This window comes from Octopus sinensis, linkage group LG13 (genome assembly GCF_006345805.1).
Source record: "Octopus sinensis linkage group LG13, ASM634580v1, whole genome shotgun sequence".
Lineage (NCBI taxonomy): Eukaryota > Metazoa > Mollusca > Cephalopoda > Octopoda > Octopodidae > Octopus > Octopus sinensis.
The window spans coordinates 22,225,779-22,245,086 of record NC_043009.1 but is presented as its reverse complement, the minus strand read 5'-3'; the positions used below and the strand labels follow the sequence as shown (position 1 = coordinate 22,245,086).

The 19,308-nt window shown below is 36.3% G+C and overlaps 1 protein-coding gene across 1 annotated transcript in view; it reads right to left on the bottom strand.

The window, feature by feature from the left end:
* Positions 1-811: 811 nt before the first annotated feature.
* LOC118765862 (NF-X1-type zinc finger protein NFXL1-like) overlaps positions 812-19,308 on the bottom strand; it is a 20,859-nt gene continuing 2,362 nt past the window's right edge. Inside the window, exons 3-13 of the mRNA XM_036508550.1 lie at positions 17,561-17,675; positions 16,806-16,921; positions 15,440-15,571; positions 13,794-13,884; positions 12,879-12,999; positions 9,464-9,626; positions 7,730-7,837; positions 6,666-6,797; positions 5,381-5,617; positions 4,239-4,433; positions 812-2,068 (exon numbers count right to left, since the gene is read on the bottom strand). Coding sequence (XP_036364443.1) covers positions 1,841-2,068; positions 4,239-4,433; positions 5,381-5,617; positions 6,666-6,797; positions 7,730-7,837; positions 9,464-9,626; positions 12,879-12,999; positions 13,794-13,884; positions 15,440-15,571; positions 16,806-16,921; positions 17,561-17,675 — 1,638 coding nt within the window. The 3' untranslated portion in view covers positions 812-1,840. The remainder of the gene's footprint in view (positions 2,069-4,238; positions 4,434-5,380; positions 5,618-6,665; positions 6,798-7,729; positions 7,838-9,463; positions 9,627-12,878; positions 13,000-13,793; positions 13,885-15,439; positions 15,572-16,805; positions 16,922-17,560; positions 17,676-19,308) is intronic.

Genomic DNA, 19,308 nt, shown 5'->3' with positions numbered 1-19,308 from the left:
AGAATCAGTCAATTATATCGACCCCAGTGCTCAAAATATTCTAGTTTTATCAACCTTGAAAGGATAAAAGGCAAAGTTGATATTGTGTTATTTGAACTTAGAACATAAGACCAGAAGAAATACCTCAAAGTATTTTGTCCAGCATGCTAACAATTCTGCCAGCTTGCCACCTTAAACTGACAATAATATAACTAAATCTCTATTGTTGACTCCTCCAACTCTATTTTCTCCATCTAAAAGTGGACATCACTTCTAGACGAAAATATATTGGATCACTGGGAACAACATAATACTGGGATCAATAATTCTTTCTAATATAGGCGCAATGCCCGAAATTTTGGGAGAGGTAGCTAGTTGATTTCATCGACCCCAGTGCATAACTTGTACTTATTTCATTGACCTTGAAAGGATGAAAGGCAAAGTCAACCCAGGAAGAATTTGAACTTGGAACGTAAGGACAGATGAAATGCTGCTAAGCGTGTTACCTAGTGTGCTAACAATTCTGCCAACTTGCCACACTGGGATCAATAATATCAATAAAAGACATAAAAAAAAATTAAGAAAGAAGAGAGAAAAAAGGTTGTAGGAAGAAATCAGTTGCCACTGAGAAAAGTTCAAATTCAGATTATTAGAATTTAGCATGTTCAACTGCCATAGAATCTAAATCTGCTCTCAAATAAAATGAAAAACAAAACAGATGAAACAATGAAATTATATAACACAAAATGCACAAATTGTATATTATCCCTTTCGTTACTGCACTTATTTTGAGATGCTCTGTGTTTCTTTCAATTACTTAAAAATAACAAAGAATTTAGTAAAGTTATCATTCAGCTAGTGTTAAGGACATAAATTGTAACTAAGGTTTGGTGGAAGATTGTAATTGAGAACTTTTAAAAACAAGACATTTGTACACAGAGCCGGTTTCAGCTGGGTTGGTAACAAAAGGGTTAAATCATTGTATCTTAATAGGATTTCAGAGTCACCACTCATAATGGTTAAGCTACTTGCATTTTCCACAAACTTAGGGATTTGTAGTACAAGTATTTCAAACAGTTTCTGTAGAATAAAGCTGATGAGAGACAGTTCTGGATAGAACACCAGTATATTGAAGATGTCTTTCCTAAAGACATGGCACCCTAATTTCAACTGCTAGGAGACTTGAGGCAAGTTAAATAAGGTATCCTGCATAGAATGAGAATAGAAAGGGCTAAAGTGATAAACCATTGAGTTATACACTTAGCCATTTGACCTATCTCAATAGCAATCATTTCACATTATTGCAGCCTCAGCATCCTTGTCGCTGTGTAGAGGTAGAAGGGCCCAGTAACAGTTGCAAAAAAAAAATTCAAGTAATCTGCCTGTAGACGATCATGTCAGTCAGTAACAAACCTAAAGCCGTAAATGACTGACCTACCCAAGGTCTTTATCATAATACTAAGTAGACTCATCATTACTACCCATAGTTAATAAAAGGGTGAATCTTTTAACCTGTGAACAATATTCATCTTAAGTCAGTATCCAAAGTAGAGAATAAACATATCTTCTTAATTTCTTAGAAATAGCAGCAAAATATCACTCAAATCACATCCTATCATCTTAGAACTGAAGGACACATTGGGTAATCTAGTCCTAAATATACTGTGTCTAAAGAATAGATGGGATGGTCATAAATAGACTGCTTGTGATCACAAGTCTGTTCACAAAGAAATCCCGTATGGCCAAACAAACACTTGCTTTTGAATGATTGTTTCTGGCTATTTCTTTTGTCCCCCAACCCCTGTGATTGTTATATTTTTAAAATGTGATGATACGGCTATTAATTCTCAGATAAATAAACTTATGAAGACATGTAAAAGATACCAGCAGCTACAGCAATCACTGCAATGCTGACAGTAATGACAGTTTTGCCATATTTCTGCATGAAAGTCAATTCAATTTTCTCTTCATAGACCCTGTTGCGTTTCTTTCGACCAATTCTTTTAGTTTTCCGTTCAAAATCTTCAATTTCCATTCGTTGTTTTCTTTCTTCTTCCTCCTGTTTCTTTCTAGCAGCTTCTTCCTGCATCTGAATTGATATATACAAGAAAAAATAAGTATAATATCAACAATCCTCTCTACTAAAGGCACAAGGCCTGAAATTTTTGGGGCAGAGGCTAGTTGATTTTATCGACCCCAGAATGTCAAGTGTAACTAAGCTTTTTCTCTGACATGCCAGTTCATTGACTTCATAATAATAATAATCATTTCTACTGGTACTTATTTCATCAACTCTGATGGGATGAAAGGCAAAGTTGACCTTGGTGGAATTTGAACTTAGAACACAACAATAGGAAAAATACTGCCAAGCATTCCATCCAGCATGTTAACGATTATTTTCTACTATAGGCACAAGGCCTGAAGTTTCCAGAGAGGGGGGCCAGTGGATTAGATTTACCCCAGTATGCAACTGGTACTTAATTTATCAACCATGAAAGGATGCAAAGCAAAGTTGACCCTGGTAGAATTTGAACTCAGAATGTAAAGACAGACGAAATACTGCTAAGCATTTCACCTGGCATGCTAATGTTTCTGCCAGTTCACTGCCTTAATAATATCAATAATAATAAAATAATTATTTCAAATTTTTGCCACAAGGGCAGCTTGCAGGAGGTGGGGATGAGTTGATTACACTGACCCCAGTGGTCAACTGGTACTTATTTTATTGACCCTGAAAGCAAAGTCGACCTCAGCGGAATTTGAACTCAGAACATAGCTACAGGCGAAATACCGCTAAGTGTTTCATCCAGTGTGCTGCATTAATAATAATAAGAAGAAGAATGGTTTCAAACTTAGAGATAAGGCCACCAGTTTCAGAGGCAAGGTTAAATTAGTTACATTGCCCTGCAGTGCTCAACTGGTACTTATTTTATTAACCTCAAAAGGGATGAAAGACAAAGCTGACCTCAGCAAAATTTGAACTCAGAATGTAAAGAGAGACAAAATGCTGCCAAGCATTTTGTCCAGCCTGCTACTAACGATTCTGCCAGCTCACTGCCTTAATAATAAAAATAATGGCTTCATATTGAGGTTTAAGGCCAGCAGGAGAAGCCAATATTAATAATAATAACTGCCAGATCTGACTGGCCTGGTGCAGCCTTCGGGCTCCCCAGACCCCAGTTGAATCGTCCAACCCATGCTAGCATGGAAAGCGAACGTTAAACGATGATGATGATGATGTGTACAGTGCTCAGGTGCACTACAACCCTGCGCTTGACTACTAACTATATGTTATTGATTCTGGAAGAAAGAAAGGCAAAGTTGATCTCGGCAGAATTTGAATTCAGAATGTAGAAGGCCAGAAGAAATACTGTTAAGCATTCTCTCTGATACACTAGCAATTTTGCCAACTCACTGCCTTAATAATGATAATTCTTTCAAACTTTGGTGCAAGGCCAGCAATTTTGATTACATTGATCCTAAAAGGATGAAAGGTAAAGTCAACATGGTGGAATTTGAACTCAGAATGTCAAGTGTAACTAAGCTTTTTCTCTGACATGCTAATGGTTCTGCCAGTTCGTTGACTTCATAATAATAATAATCATTTCTACTGAAGGCGCAAGGCCTGAAATTTTGGGGGAGGGGACTAGTTGATTACATCAACGCCAGTGTTTCACTGGTACTTAATTTATCAATTCCAAAAGGATGAAAGACAAAGTTGAACTCAGAATGTAGCGACAGGCAAAATACTGATAAACATTTTGCCTGGTGTGCTAACAATTCTGCCAGCTTGCTGCCATAATAATAATAATAATAATAATTTCAAATTTTTCCACAAGGGCAAAATTGGGGGAAGGGCTGTGTCATTTACATTGACCCCAGTGTTCAACTGGTACTTAATTTATCAACCTCGAAATGATGGAAAGTAAAGTTAACCTTGGAATTTGAACTCAGAACATAGCAATGGGCAAAATACTGCTAAGAATTTCGTCCAGCATTCTAATACTTCTGCCAGTTCGCTGCCTTCTTAATAATAATAATAACAACAACAGCAGCAGTAGTAGTAATAATACTTATTTCATGACCATATAGTCACTAATACTAATTTAATTCAAAAGTGAATTATCCAACCAAAGATATACAATTTATAAAGAAAACCAATATATTACTGGTACTTTTTTATATATGTACGAAAAGAGAAAAAAATTAAGTAATGTATCTAATGCAATTCACGGATTAAATAGATAATGAATTTTTACCTGCTTTTGCTTTAATTGAATCTCTCTACACACATCGTCACATTTCACCTGGGCTTTCCCTGATGTTACCATTGAACAAATGAATTCTTTTTTCCTGCGTTTACATGGACAGCGAACAGACTTTCTCTTCTCACAGCCATTCGGACAACAGTCTCCAGGGTGACAAATCATAGGACATTTGTGATCACATGGCATCTTTTTTAAGAACAAACAAAAGGAGAAAACATAAACAGTTTTCAAAGTAGATATGGCTATACAGAAGTCATTCTACAAAATGTCTAGAGAACTTATATGAGAAGCACAGTGGCAAAGTGGATAAAATGCTGGACTGCTGACTTCATGGTCAGTAGTTTAAAGTGGACAACAACAATTATGTAAGCTTTATCAAGATGATATTACACTTACACCAAAATATCATATACACTTGAATTTTTTGAATAAAGCAGAGTGTTTAATTTAATTTTCAGTATCTCTAAATCAAATTCCCCCCAAATTTGTGCAAGAAAAAGTAGATGTAGATGTAGGTGTGGTTGTGTGATTAAGAAGCTTACTTCACAACCATGTCTTGGGTTCAAGTCCTACTGCATGGCACCTTGGGAAGTGTCTATTAGTGTAACCTAGGACAACCAAAGCCTTGTAGGTGAATTTGGTAGGTTGAAATTGAAAGAAGCCTGTCATGTATATCACGTGTGTGTAGACAGCATGTGGTAATTGCAACTGAGCATCACCATCATACAAGCAATGTTATTCATTTCCAGTCTTCCATGGAAAATCATATCTAGGCATGGGAAGTATTACCTTGCTTGGAAACAGGTGAAGGTTTGTGACAGGAATGGCGTTCAGCCATAGAAAAATCTGCCTCAATAAAGTCAGTGTGACCCATGCAACCATATAACAGAGGTCTTTAAATAATGATGATGATCATAAATTCTTACAATTTTCCTTCTTTGTGCTCTTTCACTTTCATCCAAGTTCTTATACACTTAATTTTTCTAAATCACATTGGCAATAGGAAGACCATTGGGTCATAAATCTACCTTGATAAATTTCATCTGATCCATACAACCATGGAAAAGTGGATGCTAAAAGGACAATGATAACTCAGACAATTTTCAAATGTGACTAATGCAAAAAATACTCACCACTTTAGGACAATCAAGTCCACAAGACTTTAAGACAGATTTTGATTCTGTATCAGCAGTAGTCCATTTGTAACACTGAATGTATTTCAGTATGTTTCGACAGTGACAGCGCATTCGAATTATCTCTGAACATGGTGGACAGTCACCAGAATGACATGGTAATGAACACTCATGATTACAACCAGGGAGTCGTGGTTTTGAACATTCCTCTTCACATTTTGAGCAATTGGATCCAGCCTGAAATTAAAAAGAAAAAGAAATTATCAAGAATAATCATTTTCTTCCTAAACTTGTGAATTTACTTGATTACTAATTTCAAACCTAATGAGACATCTGTCAAGTAATATAATACTTATTAACAATGAGCTACTTCAACCTAATCATCATCATCCCCATCATCATTTAACGTCAGTTTTCCATGCTGGCATGGGTTGGATGGTTTGACAGGAGCTGACAAAATGAAAGGTTGCACCGGGCTCCAGTAATCTGTTTTGGCTTGGTTTCTATGGCTATATACCCTTCCTAATGCCAATCGCTTTACAGAGTGTACTGGATGCTTTTTATGTGGCACCAGAATGGGTGCTTTTTATATGGTGTTGGCACAGGAGCTCTTTATGTGGCTTCATGTGTTTATAGACAAAATCGTATTTTATTTTTTATATCTGTATGTAGGGCTGTGTGGTAGAGAAGTTCACCTTCCAAGCACATGGTTTTAAGCAAGATACCTTAAGCAAGTGTCTTCTACTATAGCCCTTGGCTGACCAAAGCCTTGCAAATGGATTTGGTAGAACGAAATTGACAGAGAACCACTGTGTGTGTATACTCATGTGCATGTGCGTTAGTTTACATCTGTGACTGATTGTGCTTAAGTGTAGCAGGCAGTGTTTTATCATTTTCTGTCATACCAGGTGCATTCTACTGGAACTGGTACTCTGTTGGTTATGATGAGTGTTTAAACTGATCCACAGAAAAGTCTGCTTGTGGAATTAATGTGCAAGTGATAGGCACATGCATACCTTTAATGTAGTTCTCCAGGAGATTCAACATAACACAGTATGTGACAAGGCTGGCCATTTGAAATACAGGTACAACTCATTTTTGCTATCTGAGTGGACTGGAGCAATGTGAAATTTTCCTCCAGGACATGGCATGCCACTGGGTATCAAAATCATGACCTTATGATTGAGAGCTGAATACTCTAGCCCCTAAGTCATGTGCCTTCATCACTAAATGCATTAGCTAAAACTAATAGAACCCAACAAATAAGTTATAATTAATATCTTACACTTTTCTCATCAGCAGCATTTTTAACTTCATGGCATTCTAAGACACATGAATGATTGGTACAGGGAAGTAAACGGTTACAAGCCCTCTTACAAGAATACGGAACAACAGCTGAACAAGCAAATTCATTTACCTGTAAATTAGAAAAAAAATAGAAAAAGGAAAAATATGAAAAAATGGAAATATCTGCACCACAATCCTGAAAGTTAATGTTCAATTTGCTTTTCAAGTTAGCAAGAGTTGTACATGTCTGTACAATAAGATATTTGAGTTTGTTCTTATTCTATATCATCTCATATATATTTAGTTTTCTATTTTTGCAGAGTAGGGCTCAAATCATTCAGCAAGTATATTACAATTATCGTTCAGGAGATAGATATACTACAAAACACAATTTAGTTGATGGTGCACCACAAATCTGGTGGTTGATGAAAGTTATCAATCATTCAGGTGTAAAATGAAAGTAGTACCTATTTTACAAGGCTGAATGAAGTACACAAAATAATAATGGACTGCTGAAAGATACAAAATAATTGCTGTTGGAAACTTAATTGATTTTGGCTTTTGTTAACTTTTTTAATCATTAAGTCCTAAGGAGGCAAGAAAATAGCTTAATGGGTAAAATATTGGACCACTGGTTCATGAGATGTGAGTTCAAATCTACTTTAGATTTTTTTTGCTCTTTGGTGGGTGTTTCTAACATTTACACTGCTCTAATTATTGTGTTACCATAGTATAGCTGCTAGGATTTTCTGGGAAGGTTACACACAAAGGCCAGTATCCTACCCAGTAGAATTATCTCTGATCCAGAGCTAAGCACAAGTCACACAAATAATCCTTGGGGTTTGTAAACAAATTTATATTTTAACTCAAGACTATAATTTGCTTTTAGAGGACAGTTCAAGTTGGTTAAAGTACAGGACAAGTTCAATGAGATACATATATATAATCTAGGGGAACTCCTCAAATTTACAAAACTGCCTAACTTTTGCAGTTTAGGAAGCAGTTAAAAAAGAATATAAACATATCACTATCAAGACACAATAAACTTAATTAAAAGCTTACTTCATGTTTCCCAAGACATTTTTGTTCCACAATTACTTGACAAGGAGGGCATGGTTTCTTTATTTTTTCAAACTGGTCCACAATTTTATGTTTATTGGAATACAACAACTGGTGATTTAAAGAAAGAAAAAAAATGATTAAAAGAGAAAAAGAGAAGGAATATCAAAGAAAGCAACCTAGTTTATTTATGCAGGTGGCTAATTAACTACAACACATAAGATTAACATTTTGTTCCACTAGATGCATTAAATTCAACTTGATAAATCAATAACAGCTGTGGGGTTAAAATACTGGATTAACGTAATATTGGCGAATTGTTTAAATTATTACAGAGTATTGCCATTGAATTGTGTGTGCCAAGGTACATAATTCTACTTGCTTCAATTTATCTGACTAGAGAACAAATTCTACTCATTCTTCATTATTGAGAGCTCATCAAAAGAAAAGTCTTCCAATCATAACAATCATTCAACAACAAACTAAACTACCGATGCTGGCATAGAAAAATAGATATAAAACAGAAGTGTGTGTATAGGTGCAGGTATGGCTGTGTGATAAGTACCATTGGTACAGACAATAGTATAGGGTAAGAAATTTGCTTCTTAGGGTTTCAGGTTCAGTTCCATTATATGGCACCTTGGGCAAGTCTTCTTCAATAAACTCAATAAGTCAACTAAAATCTTGTGAGTGTATTTGGTAGTTGAAAATTAAAAGAAACCCATTGTGTGTGTCTGTGTGTATGTATCTATGTGTATGTCTTTATTTTGTCCCCCCCCCACTGCTTGATAACAGGTATTGGTTTGTTTATATTCTCTTAACTTGGTGGTTAAACTTTTCAAGGCACCTCAGTTCTTTGGTGCTGGCTTGTCATGAGTCTCCTCCATTCAGGCAACCGCAATCCCTTTGCATCTTTATTTCTAGTAACCTCTGTTGTGTCCAACCATCCTGACCCCACACTATTTCATTGAACCTGGTTCTCCCTCCCTAGAATATGGACCCTCTAGAATATTCTCCTTGCTTGTGTCTTTCCTGCAAGCTTTGATCTACAATAATTTAAATGGAACATTAATGGTATCAAACCTGACTGAACTAGAGCACCTACATAAGTCATAAGCTCTGCTACTTCCTCCAGACACAGCAAATTAAAAAGAAGAAGTTGAGTAGTCACAGTATATTTACCTGAATTCCTACAGGAAACTTTGTTGCTAATATTGGAATCAAAGGCTAGTGATTCCTAGTTTGCACATATACTAGGCCAACAAGTCCTCTAAAGTAATTTATTTCATATACTAAAACCTTGTTTTTTTCAAACCCTTTTTTCCTAATAATTCAGTTACATACTCTATGTACTTACCCTCTGACTTGTATCTTGACTACACAAACTCTTTCACTCTTACTTTCTTAAATATCTTTCACCAAACATCCTTAACTTACTTTCTACGCATTTTCATACCCTCAATATTTTACTTTCCCTTTTTCTTGCTCATACACAAACATAGTTGCTCCTTAGTTCTCCTCCTTTCATTCAGGTATGACCCTTCTATCAAAGACAATCAATCTCATTTTATTGCATATATACACACATATGCTCACCACAAACACCTTGTCAACTATTCAAACATCTTGCTCAACTCTACCCCATTCTCATCAACCTCATCCTATTATACACACAGAAAGGCCATGAATTATACCACATTACAGTTACTAAAGTCAGTCATAGTATTGTATACGTACCGGGTTGATTGGTTTCTTAACCTTGACAGCATCATGGCATAGCATTGGACAGAAATGAGAACAGTTAGGGAGTTGATTGTTACAAACATTCTTACAAGGTGGACAGTCTCCAAAATGACATCGGTGTGGCTTACGATCAGGATGGTGGCAATCAGATGGAATCCTTTCAAAAAAGAAAAAGAAAATTTCAAGGCACAAACGACAGAAATATTAGCTTGAGATTACATAAATTAACAGCAATTTAATTTTTACATTGTAGCAACATTCATGCCTTCCTTAAAGCTATTAAGGGATATAAAAAAAAAAAAAGAAATTCTAATATGGAACTGGAACCAAGTTGTAAACTTTTTTTCTGCAAATGGACAGAGATTTAGAGACATGTTACTTGAAGCCTTCGACGAAATAGAAGGGGGTATAGCTACACATGGGGTAGAAGATAACTGGGCGCTTCTAAGGGACAACCTGCTGAAAGCCACTGACCATATCTGTGGCTGGTGCAAAGTCCCCACAAGACCCAAAATAACGTGGTGGTGGAACAATACTGTTGACAGGGCTATTAGACAAAAGAAACAGGCTTGGAAGGACTGGAAGAACGGTGGTAGCAGGGAAGTGTATCAGATTGCAAGAAGGGAAGCTAGGAGGCAGGTGTATTTAGCCAGAGGGGAAGCAGATAAGAAAAAATTTGCCAATGTCCTGTGCTGTGAGGATGAAAGACTTGAGGTATTTCGTATAGCAAGACAGTGTGTGAGAGAGAATCGTGACGTGGTAGGAGAAAAATGTGTTCGCACGGATGACGGCTCACTTGCGCTAAATGAGGATGCAAAGAGAGAGGTTTGGAGATGCCACTATGAAAGGTTGCTGAATGAGGAAAATGAATGGGATAAAGAGAGTCTGCCGAATGTTGACCCAACAGAGGGACCAGCAATCCGAGTTGACAGCTCCTTAGTAGTTAAGGCAATTACAAGCATGAAAACAGAGAAAGCCCCAGGCCCATCAGGAATTACTGCAGAGATGCTCAAAATATCTGGTAGTGTCGGCTATAGCCTAGTCACCCGTATAGTTAACCAGGTGATACACGAAGGAGTCATTCCCAATGACTGGTGTAGCAGCATAATAGTCAACTGCTACAAAGGTAAAGGTGACGCCCTAGATACAAATAACTACTGGGGTATCAAGCTGCTGGATCAGGTAATGAAGGTTACGGAGAGGGTTATAGCTCAACTAATTAGAGAGAGAGTTAGACTAGATCAGATGCAGTTTGGGTTTGTGCCAGGGAAAAGTACTACTGATGCTATTTTCCTGATAAGACAGCTGCAGGAGAAATACCTAGCCAAAGACAAGCCCCTATACCTGGCTTTTGTTGATATGGAGAAAGCCTTCGACAGGGTCCCCCGATCCCTTATCTGGTGGTCAATGAGGAAACTAGGGATAGATGAATGGTTAGTGAGAGCTGTACAAGCCATGTACAGAGACGCTGCTAGTAAGGTGAGGGTTGGCATCGAGTACAGTAATGAATTCAGGGTAGAGGTTGGGGTCCACCAAGGTTCAGTCCTCAGTCCCCTCCTATTTATCATAGTCCTCCAAGCAATAACGGAGGAATTCAAGACAGGATGCCCCTGGGAGCTCCTCTATGCTGATGACCTTGCTCTAATTGCTGAGTCTCTATCAGAACTAGAGGAGAAGTTTCAGGTATGGAAGCAAGGTTTAGAATCAAAGGGCCTTAGAATCAACCTAGCCAAAACGAAACTCCTAATAAGTAGGAAGGTAGACCAATCACAAACGCCTTCAGGTAGATGGCCCTGCTCGATCTGTAGAAAAGGCGTAGGTAGAAACTCTATAAGATGCACCAAATGTAAGCTATGGACACATAAGAGATGTAGTAATGTCAAAGGAAGTCTAACTAGGAAAATAGTTTTTATCTGTGGCAGATGCTCAGGAGCAATAAACTCTGAAAATATGCAGAGACCAACTTCTACCATGTTCCAGGGAGAAAAACTAGAAGTAGTTGATAGTTTCTGCTACCTAGGTGACCAAGTCAGTAGCGGGGGCAGGTGTGCTGAAAGTGTAACTGCTAGAGTAAGAATAGCCTGGGCAAAGTTTAGAGAGCTCTTACCCCTGCTGGTGACAAAAGGCCTCTCGCTCAAAGTAAAAGGCAGACTGTATGATGCATGTGTACGTACAGCCATGCTACATGGTAGTGAAACTTGGGCTGTGACTGCTGAGGATTTGCGTAAGCTCGCAAGAAATGAAGTTAGTATACTCCGATGGATGTGTAATGTCAGTGTTCATAATCGACAGAGTGTAAGTACCTTGAGAGAAAAGTTGGACCTAAGAAGCATCAGTTGTTGTGTGCAAGAGAGACGTTTGCACTGGTATGGTCATGTGATGAGAATGGCTGAAGATAGTTGTGTGCGAAAGTGCCACACCCTGGCAGTTGAGGGAACCTGTGGAAGAGGTAGACCCAGGAAAACCTGGGTCGAGGTGGTGAAGCACGACCTTCGAACTTTAGATCTCACCAAGGAAATGACCAGAGACCGAGACCTATGGAAGTATGCTGTGCGTGAGAAGACCCGGCAAGACCAGTGAGAACAGTCAAAATCAAAATCAAACCAAATCAAATCATATATCAGAAAGCAGAACCAAAATTGAGGTCGATCAACATCAGTGGGAATTGCAGCTGTGGTTAAAAGCACCATCCGTTCGTGTCCGTTGCCAGCCTCACCTGGCCCCCCCGTGCCGGTGGCATGTAAAAGCACCATCCGCTCGTGTCCGTTGCCAGTCTCGCCTGGCCCCCGTGCCGGTGACATGTAAAAGCACCGTCCGTTCATGGCCGTTTGCCAGCTCTGTCTGGCACCTGTGCGGGTGGCACGTAAAAAGCACCCACTACACTCACGGAGTGGTTGGCGTTAGGAAGGGCATCCAGCCGTAGAAACACTGCCAGATCTGACTGGGCCTGATGAAGCCTTCCAGCTTCACAGACCCCAGTTGAACCGTCCAACCCATGCTAGCATGGAAAACGGACGCTAAATGGTGATGATGATGATGAAGTAGGTTAAGTAATTTAGTGTGCTGTAAGAAATAAAAATCTGACAGGGTCTTGTTTGGAATGTCAAATTTCTGCCATTTACTTTGCCAGCTTTATTTGCTAGTGGAGTTCCTTTATTTTAGTGATTTTTAAACATGAGATAGTGACAGCAGTAGTAATCAGGATTTCTTTTGATAATACAAAAGATTGATTTTTACTAGAAAGGGGACACTCTTAACTGAGTCATCTCCTGCATATTTCTCATTTTATCAAACTCAGATAAAATATGTTAACCCTATCAGAATTTGAACTGAGGGAATGCAGTGCTAAAACAGATTAAAAAAAAAAAAAGAAGAAAGAAACAGATGTGAGTACTGCAAAATAACTTACTTGCATGTTTGGTTACATTTTGGTGGTTTTATGACTTTTTCCCGACCACATGGAACAGTGATGTAGGTAGATTTACAGAAACAGTATTTGTCAACAGTCATGGTACAAGGATAACATGGTCCTGTTTAAGGTAAATATTGAAAAACAATGTTAAAAATGTTTTTTTAAAAATGTTCAAGTACTGGAATGACTCTTTACTATTACTCTCTCCAAGAGCATTGGAAAAGTAGTACTTGGTGCTGTAAGCCGACAAACAAGCTTAGTTTTGCAGTCTAATCATTAACAGTTGTTTCTATCCTATGGTACTAATTTATAGATAAATGGGTTGAAGTATTTGACTCATTGCTGTTGACAAAAAATAAACTGCTGATTGTTCAGTACATGGCCAATTCAGCCAACCACAATCACTCAGTTTACTATATTAGTTTCAAATTTTGGCACAAGACCAGCAAGTTTGGGGGAGGGGTTAAGTTGATTACATTGGCTCCAGTGTTCAACACCCCAAAAGGATGAAAGGCAAAATTGATCTTAGCTCAATTTGAACTCAGAACATACGGACAGACATAATGCCACTAAGCATTTTGCTTGGCATGCTAATGACTCTGCCAGCTTGCTGTCTTCACCCAGTTTACTATATTAGCATACATTAAGCAATTCTCAACACTTACACATCACAGTAACAGATTTCTCTTTTTGTATACTAACATATTGAAGTGTCTTTCCTGCTCATCTTCAGCTGTGATTTCTGTGCTGCTATACAAGAACTGTAATACTCTACAAATGTTACTAGTCACTCATTATCTGCAAATCCAAAACTTCAGTGAAATACAGAAATAGTAAAGTCATCATAATAAACAAGAAAATATTCACGAAACTATCATTTCTTAGAATAGTACTAATTCGCTGTTAACTTACCTTGGTGACATTTACTTGAGCACTTGTGATTTCGACATGATAAGGATCTACCACACACTTGTTCACAAATAGGGCATCTGCCATCACAGCACTAAGATAAAAAAAAAATAAGACAAGAAACATATAGCTGTAGCATGGGCTGCATATTTATCTCACAAATATTAAGAACTACACTAAAGGAATGATTACATCACCGAAGTCTCAAGAAGGATACTTTTTATCAATCATGTCCTGATAGCTGATATGCATTATTTTGGTTTTGTTTAAAGATAACATGTGCAACAAAACTAAAAACCACCTTTTGATCTTCAAGTAGTGTATGAATGATAATATATGTATGTTGAACCTAGTGAAGGCACATGGCTCAGTGATTAGAGTGTCAAACTTATGACTGTGAGGTTGGGAGTTCGAATTCTGGACTGGGCTGCATGTTGTGTTCTTGAGCAAGATACTTTATTCCATGTTGCTCCAGTTAATTCAGCTGTAGAAATGAGTTGCAACATCACTGATGCCAAGCTGTATTGGCCTTTGCCTTTCCCTTGACATCGGTGGCATGGAGAGGGGAGGCTGGTATGCATGGGTGACTGCTGGTCTTCCATAAACAACCTTGTCCAGACTTGTGCCTCGGAGGGTAACTTTCTAGGTGTAATCCCATGGTCATTCAGGACTCAAGGGAGTCTCCGATGTTGAACCAATAACTTGAACCAAAAAGTTTCTCAATATCTAACATCATTACACTGATAAACTAATATAAATATATGCTGTTGTACTACTTGATACAGTGGAGTAAAACATTAGAATAGTCAAGATTACTTTATTAAATTATTTATGTTGTCATTTAACTATACTTAATTGGTGTCATATTTGACCAGTCCTAGTTTAAAAGTATAGGTACACAATTCATTAAATTGTAACTAGGAATATCAACATTAGTTGATAATTACAGAAAACAGTTATGTTAATCAATGTGTTACTGTCTCGTAGAACACAATGCATATTTTAAAGATTGTTAAAAAAAAGAGCACTCGAAAAAGACCAGAGATTAAATTAATTAAAACACTTAAGAAATAACACATAAAAACGAAGCACTATTTGTTGTAAGGCATATTCATTCATGCACACATGAGTATTTACATCAGTGGTTCCCAGCCATTTTATTTAAATGAGTTTTCCCATGGACCCCTTTTAATATGCTTATCCGTATGCATGTATGTATACTACATACATGTATATATATATATATATGAAATTTTGAATTAGTCTGTGGACCACCAGGGGTCCATGGACTACAGGCTAGGAACCACTGATTTATATACTTAATCATGCTGTTTAGCAAGAAGCATTTTATGATAGAAGGAAAAATACTCATTGGAATCATTTAATTAATTTTCCAATAACCTCTTACTATTGATTGTTCACATCCAGCCTCATCATATAGAAAAGCATCATATAAGAACAAAAATTTCTTTGTTAACTTTATTGTTTGGAACTAAACAGCCTTGAAGAGTCTCGTTTAAATTTGCCACAATGGCAGGCATGTGTTATGTCTATTTCTTATACAACCACATCAAAGTCTCAGACTTCTAACTCCACAATCAACTTATAGTAGAGATGACAATACAGGAAATATCTATGAAATTATTTACCTTCCGTTTGCACTGATGTCGCCCACAGTCTCTCATCTTCTGACATTTCATGTCACAAATGTAGTCTTTGCAGCAAGGCACTTCTTTTCTCCTTTGCGCACAACGACATTTTTTCACTATTGTTTGACGACACTGAAATAACAATTTTCATTAAGGATGAAAATTAAATTTGGATGCAACATCAAACATTAATTAAAAAATTAACTAGATTTAGATTAGCATACATCTCATTAAATAATTATTCTAGTAATGCATCTGACCCTCTCAAGTTAACATATTCTAAACAGCAACTTCTAATTATATTTCTGCTCATTATTTTCTTTTTGATACTTTTTCTTTTGGTTTTATATCAGAAAAAATAAAGCAGAACTACTAGTTGATGTTTTAGATGTTTCTAGCAGAAAGCAAATCCTTCATTTAAAAAATAAGAATCGCTAGTTTTAGAAATAATATAAAAGTAAATTTGATAATTTATAACTGCTCTGTAGCATGAAATTAATTACAAAATTATTGTATATTATTACATTTACCAGATGTTCAATAAGACAGTATTAAACAGCAATATGTTAAAAACCTGTCTTTCTTATGGTGTTGATAACAAGTTTTGCAAATTTAGAAATCTGTGTGACGTATGTTATATGCACTTGTTCCTACTGAGCCAATCATGTAATTGTGAAAATAGTTTTATACTCGTCTTCATTCATGCTGACTAAAGTATGTAGGATATTGTTTTATCCTACATAAATTGTGCTAGTTTTATGAATTTCTAAAATTGTGATTTCAAACTCAAGCACAAGGCCTTATATGTTGAGTGGAAGGAACAAGGAATGACTAATCATACTAACTTGAGTGCTTGATAGGTCTTAGAAAGCAACAAAATACTGCAAGATGTCTTGGCCAACATTCTACTGAGTCTACTAAATATCACTACTTTTGAATACATGAAATACTGGTTTCAAATTTTGGCACAAGGCCAGTAATTTTGGGGGCAGTGGGGTTAATCGATTATATTGACCCCAGTGTTCAACTGGTACTTATTTTATTGACTCTGAAAGGATGAAAGTCAAAGTTGATTTCAGTGGAATTTGAACTTAGATCATAAAGACAGATGAAATGCCGCTAATCATTTTGCCCTGCATGCTAATGATTCCACCAGATTGCTGCCTTAGAATACACGAAATATTAAAACTAGTATTATTGATTTTTTAATTGGTATACAAAGATTACTTAACAGAAAGAAATATAAATTTACAATTCCTATGTATGACAAGATATCTGGAAGTAGTAAAACTGAAGTACAACTATTAAGGCATTTATTGTTATTTGATTTCAAAATATTTTAAAAGATTAAAGCTCTTTAACTTACAATATCACACTGTCCAGAATGGCAACGTTGTTGACATTGGTGTACACCACAAGACAAATTTTTATTGCAGGTATCACCACAAGTGGGAATATCCTTAGTACAGGGTAACTGAACAGCTATTTAAAAATAAACAAACATATATAAATAAACTTACTCCAATTAATGCTTTTTATCCCCTTACTGACTATATTTACAAAAATAGCCCCTCCATCTTAAAATTACCAATAATAAAAATTGTCTCTGTCATGTATAAATTTTATTGATAAACATTGTGAAGTTGAAAGAGTGAAAAACTGAACAGTAAATTGTTAGAAGGATGCTTGCTTTAGATATTTTAAAATTCATTTAATTTCAAAATCAGAAAGTACGGAGTCTGTAGGAATTTCAAATCTTAAACTGAAAATTCGATGACAACAATAATTCTTTCTACTGAAGGCACAAGGCCTGAAAATATATTTATTTATATTTTGGTGGTGGTGGTGGTGGGGGACTAGTTGATTGCATTGATTCCAGCATTTTTGCTGGTACTTAATTTATCGACTCCAAAAGGATGAAAGGCAAAGTTGACCATGGCGGAATTTGAACTCAGAACGTAAAGACAGACGAAATGCTGCTAAGCATTTTGCCTGGCATGCTAACGATTCTGCCAGCTTGCTGCCTTAACAACTATTACAACAATAATATTCTGTATGATGGTATCTTTTAATTCATGAGTGCCACAGTACAATTTTCAGTACAAAATTCTGAAAACTTACACATTTTTCCACAGGGACATTTTCGCAAGCCACTTCTTGGGCAGTCCCCACAAGCTTCAGCATGGCACACTTGTTCACAGGTGTGATGGCCACATTTAAGCAATTTCCCACAAGTCTGTAGTAAAGATATAAACAAATATATTTCAAAATAAAAAAATGCATTTCAACTGTTGACAGAGAAATATTCTGGAGGAACATTTCTGATACAGTTCACAGTATTAGAGTCTTATAGTTCATAAATAAACCACAACTATATTCATTATATTCCCTACAACTGTAAAGCCTTGCCATCTCTAATTTTTCATGTCAACCATACAATATATTATTCACATTGCCAAGACTACATTGTGAAAGCTGGCTTTTGTCTTCAATGCCAGAAAAAGTTTTGCTTTTGAACATTTGTTAAGCAACATACAAAGCACAAAATTAACTTCCAATGGGGCACAACTCACCTATCTTGTATGGAAGATTCAATAAACCTCACACAGAACTGTCCACCTGATAAATAAGCCTTTAATCCTTTAGCATTCAGATAACTTAATCAAATGTAATGCTTATTCAGTCACGTTGTTTTAAACTAATCATGTATGATCTCATAGCTTTGAGAGTTCAATAATGTGATTCTTTATTTTTCAGAATGACATTGTAAGGTAGGTGTGAGAGACCAGATCTGCCCTATTTGAACATAAAGCATGAAGAATATTTGGACCTGATATGGCTGGTTTAAATGTAAAAGGGTTAAACTCAACAATGCTACATTCATTAACCAACTATCTAATTTCATTCCCTCTGACTTTCTCACTGTAACTACAGCAGTTTCTGCTACTCTGAAGGGTGTTAACTGTACACCTCTCCACAACTATAATGCATTTCTCTTTCATTCCAAAACCACTCCATAGAATTTCAGCAATACCCAACACAGAATCCATAATAAACACTTTGTCTAGTTCTTCCCTTGCTCTTCTTACAACAACTTTAACTTCATTAAGCCGTCCCTATTTCAACTTAGTGAAGAAAGACTTTGTGGATAGCTAGGATAGGAATTTCAATTTAGTTTTGGGTTGAGAAATTTCATACTGCTAAAACTGAGGTACTTTCATAAACCTGAAATTAGAGATTTATAAGTATTTGACATTTAAGTTCAAACTGTCAAAATTTGGTTTAAAAAAAAAGTACTTTATAGATTTGAATTTCAGTTAACAATTAAATTTCTAATCGTTGAAATATTTTTTTTTCAATTTAAATGCTTTTAAATTTTAGACAAGACTCACCCCATATTAATTTGGATTTATCAAAATACTTCAGTTTCTATCAATTTGAAATTACATGTCAAAAAACAAGTAAAGAAACTTGAACTTTAACTGTCAGTCATAGTTCAAAATGAATTGTTTTTTATTCAGTGTCTTATTTTATTGATCTTAGAAGAATAAAAAGGCAAAATAGAGTGGAGTAAGATATGAATTCAGAATAGAAACAAGTTTTACTGAACACCATAATTTAGCTCGTTGAACACTATATTGATGATGCTCATGCCAATGATACTCCTACCTCGCCAGTGCTACTGTGTTATATAGTTAAAAAATATTACATATTTGCCTCGTATTTAGATTAGAGTTAGGAAAATTTATTGAAGAAGCAGATGTTCAAAATATGTAATCTATGTTTCCTTAGACTAGAAAAGTTAGGCTGAGTCCATTCATGTAAAAATCCATTAATAGAAAAACACCTGCCAGTCTCTAAAAGATGAT